The sequence below is a fragment of the Equus caballus genome, chromosome 11 (genome assembly GCF_041296265.1).
Source record: "Equus caballus isolate H_3958 breed thoroughbred chromosome 11, TB-T2T, whole genome shotgun sequence".
Lineage (NCBI taxonomy): Eukaryota > Metazoa > Chordata > Mammalia > Perissodactyla > Equidae > Equus > Equus caballus.
In genome coordinates, this window is record NC_091694.1 from 518054 (window position 1) to 531858 (window position 13805).

Below are 13805 nucleotides of genomic sequence, written 5' to 3' on the forward strand. Positions count from 1 at the left end.
GATGTGTAATAGAGAAACAAAAAGCAGACAAGAGAAAAAATGAATCAGTCCCCTTGAACTCCTCGTGAGACCACTGGTGTCGTCTCTGATACTGATGTGCCCCGAGCCCAAAGTTGGACCCAGGAGGTGGCCACCAACTGGCTTCTTCCCCGAAATGCAATTTGACAGTTACTTTCAACCTCCCTTTACTGTTTCCCAAATCTCGCAGGTGACTGAGAACAGCAGTTAAACTGCACCCGAGGCAGATGTTAGAAAGTCCTCAGGCTACACTGCCCTTAGTTTGAAGCTCTGTGCTTACGAACAAAGTCAAGAAAAAAATTGCTCTTTTAAGAAACAACAGTTGTACTCATTTATTGTCACAATATATTACAAAGGTTTCTTGGCAAACAGCTAAGATAAACATTGAATTATGATTTAAATGAGTGAAATATACAGTCTCGTGCATCACTGTAACCAGAGTTTATTCAAATTTTTATGCAAAAGGGTTTATTAGCATCAATGCCATTCATGAACATTTCTCATCGCTGCAAGACTGGAGGAAAGGGAATGGCTGGCTCAGCGCTGGTTTCGTGTGATGCAAAGGAATGACAACTTGCCAAGCCTTGGCAGACGGCAGACGAGACGGGGGCTGACAGGAGCAATTCAACAGCTCCAGAGGCTAGCCATTTGGTCACTCCCAGAATCAGTTTCCAGACCTGCTCAGCCCGTGGCAGGGTCCAGAGGTAACACAGAAAGGACAGGGAATGTGCCTGATTTTGGACCTGGTCATTGTAAGATGCTCCTAGTAAGACGGTCACATGTCTAGACCCAAACATCAGCACCTCTCCTGGAGCTGAGACCGTGGGGCTGGTGGGAAGGGCCCAGTGCACAGGCCACTCCCCATCCCCACCTTTCGGCAGCGGCATGGTTCGACGCAGCCCACGCTCCGCAGGTGCTTCCGTTCACACATTTCGAGTGCGGTTTTATCCAGCTAGGAAGTCTAACAAGGCGTACAACTTTAGGATGACAAAACCTTTCTTCTGAGATATTACATACTTTACAAGGCTTGGAGAGTTGGTCTGAAGCTACTGCAAGTATATGAAGAAATGAGGAAGAACCCCTGATGGAGAGGGCTGTGGAGGAACCAGAGGGAGCGGGACAGGCACCTGCTTAGGATCTGGTGCTCCTGAACTTGAGGCCCCACACACTCCCCACAGAGGCCTCCCTCCAGAGAATTGCAAGCTCATTTGGTGAGATTCCTCATGATGCTGAGGGAGGACCCTCTATACCCTGATCCGAAATGATTCCAGTGGTTTAAATAGTGAAAGAGCTGATACAGCCGAAGGCGCTTATCAAACCCTGGAGCCTTGGGGATTTTGCTGTGGTACGCAGAGTAGAAGGAGCCACTGAAGCCCCCAAACATGCCCGCTATGGCCAGCTCATACTCCGAGTGGCCATAGAAAGAAGCAGGATCAAAAATGATGGGCCCAGAGGAATCCTCTGCTACGTTTCCTGCCCAGAGGTCCCCGTGCAGGAGGGCTGGGACGATGTCCAGATCACGGAACATGTCAGGGATCTTCAGCTGCAGGGAGGAAATGCAGCCTCAGCGAGGTGACCAATACATGCGGGAGGGATGCAGATGCTTTTCTAAGTGTGGTCCACAAGCCTGAGCAGAAGGTGGCACACAGATGCATGCGGACACGCACAGCTCACACACGGTGGAGAGACACCAACAGCCGCCCTACGGGCTGGCCCCACCTGCTGCCTGTCCAGACCCAGACCCACAGGTGGCCGCACCTGCCTTGGCACCCCCCTCAGTCAGGCCTACAGGGCATGGTGGGCACAGGGCGCGTGGGGTTCCACTCACCTGCAGAGCAGACCAGAGCTCACGGGCCTCCCTGTCCCCAGACCCCTTCTCCACCATGTCCATCTGGGGCTGAATGCGCTGCTGGGCATAGAATTCAACCCAGTCCTTCTGCCAGTCATTCACCTGCACGGGCCACAGAGAAGGGAGAAAACAGAGCTCAGAGGAAAATGGGGTACCTGAAGGAGGTACCCTAAAGTGGAAAGGACTGGTCATTAGAGGTGCTACTACAGGGATGGGTGTGAAGGAGTGGGCGCTGACCAGGCAGCATGGGGCCTCTCGGATATGCTGGGACCTTAGATCCTGTTCCAGGAGCAGTGGGAAACAAGGGGGCCCTTGCCACTGAGGAGCAGCAAGGTCCACTCTGAAGAGCTCTGGGACGTTTTCTTTCAATCTATACTCACAGGGGAGCACAGAGGCCAGAGCTGCTGGCCTTCCCTGACCCCTGGGGCTCATTTCTGACCATCCACCTGGGCACGGAGGACCCCTCTTCAGTTTCTCCTGAGCAGCCAGCCCTGCCCTCTGCAGAGAGTGATAACATGAGAAGCCATGCAGAGCCCCATTCAAAAACACCTCTGAGAGAGGATGTCCAGGCCAGAGGTGCTGACCACCCAGGAAGGAAGCAAGACAGACATTCACAAAAGCAGAGCAGCACAGTGGGCCGTATGTGACACCAAATGACATAATATCATGCACAAACACACGTAATCTCACACATAGGCACCCTCACACACCTTCATGTGTGCATCCACAAATGTACGTATACATGCAACACACACAGTGAGTTACAGGCAGGAGAAGAAGGAGAGGGCCAGCTGAAGCCCCCCCGGCACAGCATGGAGCAGCCAGGACCAGGGAGCCCCAGCCCTCAGCCACTCGCTAACCAAGCAGGTTCCTGGACCACCTCCTACAACATTTCAAAATCTGAATTGTGTCTGCCACACCCTCTGCTCCCAGGAAATCCCTGCCAGCTTTCCAGATTCCTCAGTATTCCTTCTCAGAAGCCACCTGCCTTTCCTGAGAACACAGCCACCATCCAACCCACTCTGTCTTTGCTGGGCATCAAGCAGAACTCCCCAGAATGAAATTCCCGGGGGACCAACCTTAACACCATAAATCTAGAGTTACAACCTTTTCTTATGCTACCTTTGAGAGCTGACTATGTAGAATTAGACATGTTGTAACTTTCTAATTTTTTTTCTTCCTTCCTCTCCCCAAAGCCCCCCAGTACATAGTTGTATATTCTAGTTGTAGGTCTTTCTAGTTCTGCTATGTAGAACGCGGCCTCAGCATGGCTTGATGAGCGATGCTAGGTCTGCGCCCAGGATCTGAACTGGGCGAAACTCTGTGCCACTGGAGCGGGGCCACAAACTTAACCACTTGGCCACAGGGCCAGCCTCTAAATTTCTGATTTTCATCCACCTTGAAATCCAGCATCCTAACTTGCTGGTCCTTCTCTGTTTCTCTGAGCTTACCCAGCATGTGAGGTGGGACAACCTCTTAAAAATTAGCAAAGAAAAAAGGGAGGACTTTTACCACATTTCACCAAAAAAGGGAGAGGGTGTGTTTTCCCGAGCTGTTTCTAAAGAGTTGACCTGATTGGGAAATGGAGGCAAAATGTTGCTCACCTGGGGGAGGTATCCACAGCACGTCACCACATCAAACCCGAACTGGTCCACGAAGGGCCGTTCCACCTGCCCGCCTCCTTTCCCTTGCAAGCAAAAAGAAAACAAGAAGGATGCCTAGTCCCTTGCCCGCTCAGGCCTGCTGCTGGAGCTCAGAGCAGCTTGGAGGCCTAACCTCAGTGCACGCTTCTTTACCCTGTTCTCCTCCAGAGACAAATGAGGGCCATGGTCTCCGCCAACTCTCAGGACCCAGGAACAGAGCCTGACCTGTCACACTTAACAATCCAGGATGCCCACTACTTCCCAGGAGAGGCACCAGAGGATGCTCAGAGGAGCGACAATGTTGTGTACAAAAAAGGAGGAAAAATCCACCCCATGACCCATCAGAAAAGGAAGGCCTTCCATGGCCAGCTTAGCGTTTGCCATTCGTGAAAGACACACAGCTGCGCTTTGAAATGGTCTCATCATTTGCAGCTCCCAAAGTCAAAGCAAGTCCTGCAGGACTAAGCCACATGTGACTTGGAAGGGACAGGCTGTCTGTCCAGCACAGCAGATTCTCACAGGACAGGAGTCTGCCCGACCTGTTGGGCACAGTAGGTTCTTGGTCATGTTTCTGGTGTGTCAGCTACTCTGCCTGGCAGAGTCATCCTATGGGCTGCGCAGGGCTTATCAGAGGTCAAAGGAAGGAACTACTGGAGGACACCTCAATGCTAACGCCACATTAAGCTCCAAAGGGTCAAGTGTGAGGCTGTCAGTTTGAGCCTCACGTCTCACTTTCCTTAGGGGAAAAGGCACTGTATAGAATGCCAGAGAAACTTTGATAGGCTTTCTTCTGGAGAGGAGAGGTAAAAGGAACCAAATGTGATGAGGCTTCGAGTCCAGGAAATATTTCCTGTCTTTCAAATGCCTCTGCAGGACAGGACGCTAACTGCACCCACTGTATGCGCTCTACAAGCACGCAGCGTGGGGTCGACATTCCTCCCTGGCATCAACACAGGTCTGATCCTCACACAGCCGTGGCACAACCACACCCACGCACCCATACTGGCCAAATGTCCTCCATTCGAGGGTCCCTTGGGGCCCACACAGCCCCATACCCACTGTGCTGGCCTCCTTCCGGAGCGTCTCTCCAAGCTTCTTGTTATCTAGGTGTAGATCTGCTAGCTGGGCTCCAAGCTTTGCAGCATGACTGTGAAACCAAAGGCAGCAACTAAATGCGTGACGCAAATGCAGACAGACACCTATCTGAAAAGCCACAGGCCACACAGAGCAGGTCAAACATCTGAGGATACAAACTCTATTTTGGTGAAGCAAGGGGGAGATGAAGGGCCCTGATCATTTGACAGCCCTTCCCAGCCGCCTCTGAGCTTGCAGCCAGGTCCTTGCCAGCACCTCACCTTGAGAGAGTCCTTTCCTGTTTGCCTTTGGCTGCAGAACCCCTCAGGCGTGGGGTCATGGGTTCCTCATAGCACATGCCTCAAAATTATACCCCCACATACAAGCTCCAGGTATGAAGGAACCACTCAGAGGAAAAACAAAGCCAACCAGAGGGAAGACGCCAACACACCTGCTGAGATGGGACATGTCCAGGTGCTCCATCACCAGCATGCTGCCGCCTCCGGGCGCATCGAGAACCTTGATGGGTCTGGGCACTTTCACTGTGCCTGTTTTCAGGATGGCCGTCAGACTTGCCATCTCCCCTTCAAACATCCTCTTGGCCTGTAGAAAAACGACAGAGGAGCCGGGAGAGGAGGGAGAGCAAGAGTCCGCCTGCGGATGTGCTGTGGGGCCGCGTATTCTCAAGCGCCGCAGTCTCAAACCAAGCTGTCCTGACACGGACGGCTGGTTGGATTTTCGGTGGCGGAGAGGGTACGTTCGAGGCTGCACTTTCTGGTGCTGGACCCCATCTCGATGCTGTCACCGAATCCGAAGTCGCTCCACAGGGAGGAAAGTAGAGGCTCCTAACTAGCACCCCACTAAGCGCCTGGCACAGAGCTGGACTGTGAACGTGGGTCATCCTCACACAGCACCTCAACCACAACCCTGCCCACCTGGCCCCTCGGGTGCAGGTGGCCCTCCATCCACACGTGCCAGGAACCTGGAGTCTCTTTTTCGCCTGAATGGACGACAGGGTTCTATGGCATCTCCTTCGTAGCACTGAAAACCATCTCTTCTCACCCCATTTCCATCCTGCCCAGAAGTCCTTGTTTCCTGACTGCCGCAACCATCCTCCACCTGGCCTCCCTGCCCCCACTGCGGTGACCACCAGAGAAGGCAGACCCCACCCTGAACACACCCCAGCTACCAACCCTGTCCCCACTGCAGTGACCCCTAGAGAAAGTGGACCCCACCCTGAACACACCCCAGCTACCAACCCTGCCTGCTTCCTGCCTGACAGCCCCACCTCCCTACCCTCATCTGGGCCCCCCCACGGGCTCCGCCCCTAACTTGCATGCACACCCCCCGACCCATGCTCCTGGATCACAGCTTTCTTTCAGTTCCTCAAAGACCCCTGCCTCCTCCAGCCTGGAAGCCCCCCAAGCAATGTCACCTCTGCTTGGAACACTATGCCCCATCTTTTACTAAGTCAGCTCCTTCCTTGCCACGCTTCAGATTTCAACTAACATTGGTTTTGAGTTCTCAGAGAAATCTTCCCTGACTTCCCAGATGAGATAATTCCTCCCCTTTGAAGTATCCTTTTCCTTTTCTTCAAGTAAAGATGCTACAGAAGCACATGCAGAAAAATGCAAACTCGGAAACACCCAAGTCTAGTTCTCACAGAGTCAGCACACTGTGCAACTGCTGCCCGATCCAGAGACTGGACACTCCCGCCCAGAGGCTCTTCTCTTCCCCAGCCACCCCCACCCCCACAGCGCAGACCTGTCCTGTCTGCTTTGTCATTCTAGGCACAGGGGCAGATGGCCTGGCTTCTCCATCACGTCGGTGCATTAACAGTCATTGTTTATTCTCACAGCTGTAGAGAGAGAGCTCTGCCGTGTGAATATTCCAGAATGTGCTCATCCAGCTCCTGCTGATGGACAGCTGGGCTTCCAGTTTGGCGCTACCACAAACAGTGCCGCCATGGACTTATTCTTATAGTTACTAACTCTGTGACCTCGGGCAAGTTACTTAAGCTCTCTGTGCCTCAGTTTCCTCATCTGTAAAATGAGGTTAATAACTACCAATTTCATAGTTTTGCTGTCATGATTAACAGAGTCAGCAGCTAACACGTACATCGTCTATTCTAAACACTTTTATAAATATTATTATCTAAATTATTATTATTATATGGAGAGCCAAAATCACAGAGGACAAAGAACAAAACTGTCTTAAGGAGAATTTTCAGAGCATTCTCTTTAGAAGATAAAGGGAAAATAACTGGGCCCTGGCCACACTCCGTACGAGAGCACCATTTGTGAGAGTAAAGCAAGGGACAGAACTTTTAAAAAATGCAGGGAGACGCAAAGGAGGATCTGTGAACCCAGCCAGAAGCCAAGGCTTCTCGAAGAAATACCCACTGCTACATGGTCCTGAGCGTCCGACTAACCCTAGGAACACTGCCACCAGGTAAAGTCAGCATCGTGCTCCCAAAGATCTAGAACTGAGGGGCGGAGTATGACACAGTGTGCAAAGTGCAGATAAGAATAATCAAGAGGAAAACAACCCAGACCAGGTCAACTCCAGCAGGGGTGAGAAGGAAGACAGAAAGAGAAACAAGGTAGTCTTCTCTTAGAAGTCTGGAGGAAGGTAGAACAGAGTCCCTTTTCCAAACAGCCAGCAAAGGCAGACGCCACGGCCAGCACATCTGCATAACTCACACATATTCCAAAGCATGCTAGAAACAACATGTTTGGAACTATTACCAAAGGGCTAGAAGGAACTCACCTAAGGAAGATCAGCGAAAAGAAAATGGCCTTTAACCACAAAATAAAAAGTGAGTAAGAACCCGAAGAAATAGCAGCAGCAGAACAAAGCTTAAAAAGCATCCCTAAGTGGTTCCATTTTAATCATGGAAAATACTTGCTTCCCCTGTAATCAAAACCAAGTTGTGAATTATTACAAATGCCAGTGAAGGTGGAAATACAGACATAAAAAGGATGCACGCCGCAAAAGAGGAAAAACCCACAGACGCCCTGCCGCAGGAAGTCAGGAAGGACACACCACTACACTGGCACTGCCTGGGGGCAATCGACCTAAGGGTAACTTCGAGGACGAACAGTTGGCAGATGCCTCTAAAAGGGATGTACAGGACCACACGCAGCTGATCTCTGCAGAACAAAGAGGAGAAGGTTGGTCTTGAGAGAACAGCAGCGCTTCAGAAAGAGATCATCCCACATCGTGGAAGGTGGGACACATTTCTGCAAAGAAAATTAAAATAGCTGCCAGGATGATTTCTAAGGAAGGAGAAGAGCACGGCCAGGGTGTGTGACCCGTAGGACTAGGTTCTGGGGTGAGCACCCTCAGCCCCGTGGAAACAAGGCAGCGCCCAGCCCCGCGCTGCCTGCGCCGCCAGCCTGGGCCTTCAAGCCGACAGTCCTGGAGTGAACCCACCCAAACTGGACAAAGAAGGGCCCGCAACAAGCAGACCGAGCACCCTTCGGCAGTGAGCCCCCGACCCTCCGCGGGCCCCGGAGCAGACTCCACGTACAAACGGACGCAGAGGGCGCTGCATCGGACTGAATGTCGTGTCCCCCAAAATTCCCATGTTGAAGCCTAACTCCGACGTGACGGCGTTAGGCGGTGGGGCCCTGGGGTGGAGCCCACGACGGTATTCCCGAGGACGCGGGGAGAAGCGCCTCTGCGTCCCGGACGGGCTCACCAGACCCCGAACCCGCTGCGCCCCGATCTTGGCTTCCAGCCTCCAGACCTGGGAAATAAACGTTTGCTACGCCCGAGTCTAGGGACAGTGACAGCAGCCTGAGCGGACCTGCCGGGGCTACCGTGTGTCCCATCACTCAGACAGGGTGCGATGTCTGCAGGTTCACAAGGATCCCAGGACAAGGGCTTCTCCTACACGCCCCTCTTCAAAACTCGCCATAAACAACGGATTTTCCCAAAGTAGCGGCCACACCAATCACGGGGACAGCGTGCACAGCATCACCGTCCACAGTGCACGATCCCCGCTGCACTCGGGAGGCTCGCGGACCCTGGACCTCGGACCTCGGACCATCGACCCAGACCCCGGACTCCAACTCCGACACGGACCCGGGCCAGGACCTGGACCCTGGACCTCGGGCCCCAGACCCCGACCTGGACCCCGACCAGGACCCAGGACCTCTGACCCCGCCCCCGAGTCCCCTCTCCCCCCCCCCCCCCCCGCTCACGGCGGCCCTGACCTCCGCCTTGGGGTTCACTTTCACAAACACTCGTCCTCTGTCCGTGTCGTAACTCTGGCCCTGGCTAATGCACCCGCCTCCGGAGTGACCCGTGGCCTTGACGGAGCCGCAGCCCAGCTCCCGCTTCAGCAGCGCCTCCATGTTAGCCATGTCCAGGCCGCAGCCCGCCTCGGGCAGCACAGAGACGCTGCGACGGCGCGGGAACGCGCGGGGATTGGGTGAGGGGCGGCAGGGGGTGGGACCGGGCCACGGAGACGCGTGGGGATTGGATGAGGGGCGGGAGGGGGCGGGACCGAGCCACGGAGGCGCGCCGGGACTGGGAGACGGGCGGGGCTTAGCCTGCAGGATTGGGAGAGGGGTGGGACCGAGTCTCGGGGACGCGCGGGGATTGGGCGAGGGGCCGGACGACGTCATGGTTGGGGCGGGGCACCGCGGCCCCGGGCCTTGAGGCCCTGGCGGTCCTTCGCGGATTGTGCTCGTCCTGGCTGTGCTCATGACGTTGCCTTTGACCTGCCCTTGACCTTGTGTGGCCCTTGCCGTGGCCTGACCTTGCCCTGACTCGGCTCTTCCCTGGCCCTGACGCTGAGCCTGCCCCTGCCCACTGGCCTGCCCTTCTCTGGGCACAGAGGCTGCTCCAGCGGGCCCCCCTCTGCCCCCTCTGCCCTTGTCCCGTTTGCCAGGTCTCTGTCATGTCCTTCAGTCCGAGGTCAGCCAGAGGGTCACCTCACAGGGGCTTTCCCCAACCTGGGCGTCTCCTGCAACACCTCTGGGGGGCTATCTTACTCTTTTTGTTTTGCACACGATTATCCAATGCTAATTCTCCCCACGACTGGACATTAGAGACTTGAGGGCAGAATAAAGTCTGCTTTGCCCCGTCTTGGTCGGGTTGTCCAGAGAAACTGGACCAACAGGATGTCTGTAGGGAGAGAAATTTATTTAAAGGAACCAGCTCTCACAGTTGTTCAGCTGCAAGACCAAGACCTGCGGGGCAGGTGGGGCCCAGGGGGAGCGTTCTGCGGGCAGAAGTCCCTCTCCCTTGGGGAGGTCAGTGTTTGATCTAGTCGGGCTCCCAGCTGGGTGGATGAGGTGCACCCACACCACGGAGGCTCTACTCAAAGTCCACCGATTCCAATGTTAATCTCATCTAAAAACACCTTCACGGAAACATCCAGAGTAATGTTTGACCTGTAGACACAAAATAGCCAGTCATCATTCTATAGGTAAGAAAGATAACGTGAGTTTTACTTGAGCCAGAATAAGGATCACAACCCGGGAAGGCCTCTTCCAGAAAGGAAGAAAGCATTCCAGGGAAGCGAGGTCTTACAGCAGTAAGGAGTACAGTCTTACACCTTTTTAGAAAAGAGGACTTACCTTAAACATGCCTAGGATACATATTCATCAAAGTTTCAGACAGCTGTTCAGTTGCAAATCTGCAGGTCACCATGAACCTGACGTCCGGGAAAGGGAACTTATCTTCAGGAGTACTAACACGAGCATTACTGGTACTGGTGTGCATAGGAAGGGAAGTATGCATTCTTGTCTTAAAAGAATGCATTTGGGGCCAGCCCAGTAGCATACTGGTTAAGCTAGAGTGCTCCGCTTTGGCAGCCCAGGGTTCACCAGTTCGATCCCGGATGCAGACCTACATACCGCTTATCAAGCCAGGCTGTGACAGGCATCCCACATATAAAATAGAGGGAGATGGGCACAGATGTTAGCTCAGGGCTAATCTTCCTCAAAAGAAAAAAAATTAAAAATAAAAGAGTGCATTCTTTTACTTTGAGATAACGTTTAATGCAGTCTTTACTTTAATAGTTAAAGCAGATGTACAATGTATGTTTCAAAGACCATAAGTCAGATTTTTTAGTTCAAGATGAATGAGTGTTAAACCAGAATAGCTACCCTATACCTCAATATGTGAAAATCTCTTGTCAGACCAAATATCTGGGCACCATGCCCCAGCCAAGTCAACACACAAAATTGACTGTCAGATTCCCATTGTTTCCCAATGCTTAGCAGGATGCACAATGCCAGTCCTGGGGTGGGCATTCAATAAGAATGTGCTGAAACAATGAATGAATGATAATTGCAGCCTTGAAGGTTGAAGATTTAAGGAATAAGAGCAGATGAGGAAAGTTCTATCTGCAGATTGTTTGGACCAACCTTCCTGCTGAAGGTAAAACGGAACCTCTTAATCTCAAATTCGTGTGCCCGATGTGCAGTAAGCCAAACACTGAGACATCGGTGCTTGGAGATGGAGAAGGCTTTATTCGAATTGGCCAAAATGAGAAGGCGGGAGCTTAGGTGCTCTCAAATCTGCCTTAACAAGAGAAGAGAGCAGGGAGGATTATAGAGCTAAGGGGTGTGGCAGAAGGAGTTTCGCAGAAACAAAGGGGTAATCCCAGTTTCTTTCTTTCCTGATAAGACTCTTGGGCAATCTGACTTCTGGGCAGCTGGGAGCTGGTTATCTAGTGATCCTTGAAGGCATTCTATTTTTTCTGTAAAACAACTTCATAAATCCATGTGATCCTTGAGTTATACTGCCTCAGGTTAAACAGGAAAAATAGCAAACTGACAAGATTAACTTCTTTTCATAACAAGATCAAAAGGTAATCTTATTGAATATTTACAGTAACCCTCAGGTACCCAGCTTCAAAAGCTACTAGAAATGATGACTGAAATAGTTTAAATACATTTTAAAAGCATTGAAGAGATGACAAAATAGCAAGGAACATTAGCCCAAATTCTAGGTGATGAGAACCCAGAGTAGTAGTAAGCAGAGGTCAAAAACTGCTTTTGCCTCACGGACGCCTGCTGAAGCCAAGGAACAGAGTTCCTTCTTTAGGGAAGGGGGTGGGACCTAAGTAAGAGCTTAGGGCTAGGCCAAAGTGGGTGTGTATTTGGAGAACATCTTCCCCTAAATCTGGGACCCCACAGGGTTACACTCTCAAAAGAAGGATGAACTACAAGTAAATACGAATAGGAACCACTCTGGAGTCTGCTCTTGCATGGATTTGCAGCCCAAATTCACATCACTTGATTATCCAAAACACTCAAGTCGATAATTTTAAAGCAGATAGGGAATGGAACCCCCCCAGTATTGGGAGATGCAAACACAAAACCTCCCCTGAGGACCATGTCTTCCTCCCAGACAACACAGGACAATGACAATTATTTCTTGAGAACAATGAGCATCACACAGTCAAAAGGGACTAAGTGTTACAGACTGAATGTTTGTGTCCTCATAAGAAGAGACACCAGACTGCCCTCTCTCTCTCCTGGAGCACACAGCAAGGAAAGGCCGTGTGAGGACACGGCAAGGCAGCCATCTGCAAACCAGGAAGAGAGCTCTCACCAGGAATCAGCCATGCCGGCACTGTGACCTCGGACTTCCAGCCTCCAGCACTGAGAGAAAATAAATTTCTGTCGTTGAAGCGCTCAGTCTGTGGAATTCTGTTTTGGGAGCCCAAGTGGACCAATAATAGACCGAGCATACAAGGAAGCAAGATGCCACGAATGTCTGCATAACAGACAGTGGATAAATGCAGGTGTTGGCTTTATCAGATGCACATAATGGGATAAACTATGCCTACTCCGTCTAAAGAGAGAAAAGCCAAGCTTGAAAATATCTACAGGGAAGAAGAAACTATAAAAAGTGACTAAGCAGATTCTATAAAGAACTAAAAAGAGCTTTTAGAAATTAAAAACATCATAATTAAAATTTAAAAGCCTAGTGGACAGGTTTAAGAGATCAGGCATGGATGAGAGAATTAGTGAACTGGAAGATGTCAGAGAAATTATGCAGAATGTGGCACAAAGGGACAAAAAGGGAAATGATAGGTGAGATTAAGAGACATGGAGAATAGTGAGGTCTAATAGACATTTAACTAGGTTTTTAGGGCCGAGGCCATACATAAACAGAAAATGGCTGAGAATTTTCTAGAACTGATGAAATATGCCAACCCTCAGATCCAAGGTCCCCCCAAAATCCCAAGCTGGATAAATTAAAAGAAGTTCACATCTAGAAATATAATGGTGAAATTGCAGAACACCAAGGAAACAAGAAATCTCTAATGTAGCTATCAAGAAAGTCTGAGTACCTTGGACAGACTGACATCTGGTCTCCCAACATGAATGCTGGAAGCCAAAAGACAGTGCAATGATAGACTATGACCACCCAGGGAAAATATGTTTTCAAGGATGAAAATGAAATAAAGACACTTTTCAGACTGAGAACAATTTGCCTTTATTTCTAGTGACACTTTTTTCTACCAGCAGACCCTCCTACAGGAAAGAATAAAGGCTGTTTTCAGCCAAAAGGAAAGTGACTGCAGGTTTTAAAGCTGAAGTGCAAGAAGGAGCAAAGAGCAAAGAAAGTGGTGAGAAAATCTAACAAAATTGATTGTACAAAACAACATCTTATTTGATTTTTTGAAAAGAGACAATTTTTTAATAATTATTTTTTGCATTTTAATTTAAAGGGGTAAATTGTTCTAAAGTCTTTGTGTTGTTCAAGAGAAGGGTAAAGGTAATGATTATCTTTAGTCTTTGATAAATTAAATATGCATATTGTAATTTCTAGCATAAGGACTAAAAATAGAGAGTTTATAATTTTTCTATTAAAAGAAAAAAACTAATCCCAAAGAAGGCAAGAAAGAAGGGAGTAAAAACCACAGACCAGGGGCTGGCCCAGTGGCATAGTGGTTAAGTTCACGATGCACTCCGCTTCGGCAGCCCGGGGTTTGCGGGTTCAGATCTCCCATGTAAGATATTTGCATTTGTCCCTTGCCTGCTTCTGGGGGAACCAGCCCCAAGAGAACAGTTGCTGTCACGCAGGAGGGAGGGTATCATATTGGGGAGGCATTTGCGAGGGTTCTCGTGCGCTGGCCACACTGTACTTCTTGACCTAGGGGGTGATTGATAATTTGTGTTCACTTTATAATTACTTATTAAATGGTACATGTGTTTTCATGTACTTTTCCACATGTATATGGCATTTTA

At 50.6% G+C, this 13805-nt stretch overlaps 1 protein-coding gene across 1 annotated transcript; it reads right to left on the bottom strand.

Moving 5' to 3' along the window:
* Positions 1-324: 324 nt before the first annotated feature.
* On the bottom strand, positions 325-9038 carry FN3KRP (fructosamine 3 kinase related protein). Its single transcript, XM_001490260.5, has 6 exons — positions 8805-9038; positions 5036-5187; positions 4566-4657; positions 3472-3554; positions 1847-1969; positions 325-1561 (listed from the first exon to the last, which is right to left on the bottom strand). The coding sequence occupies exons 1-6, from the start codon at positions 8952-8954 to the stop codon at positions 1223-1225; spliced, it is 939 nt and encodes a 312-aa protein (XP_001490310.2). The 5' UTR covers positions 8955-9038; the 3' UTR covers positions 325-1222.
* Between the last annotated feature and the right edge of the window lie 4767 nt (positions 9039-13805).

Bases quoted from the DNA above. Each gene is read 5' to 3' on its own strand.
- FN3KRP (XM_001490260.5), bottom strand. From the start codon at position 8,954: ATGGCTAACATGGAGGCGCTGCTGAAGCGGGAGCTGGGCTGCGGCTCC. The intron at 4,658-5,035 runs GTGTGTTGGCGT...TTGGTTTCACAG, and splicing joins GACATGTCCCATCTCAGCAG to TCATGCTGCAAAGCTTGGAG. The intron at 1,970-3,471 runs GTGAGCAACATT...TGGCCCGTGCAG, and splicing joins GCTGTGGATACCTCCCCCAG to GTGAATGACTGGCAGAAGGA.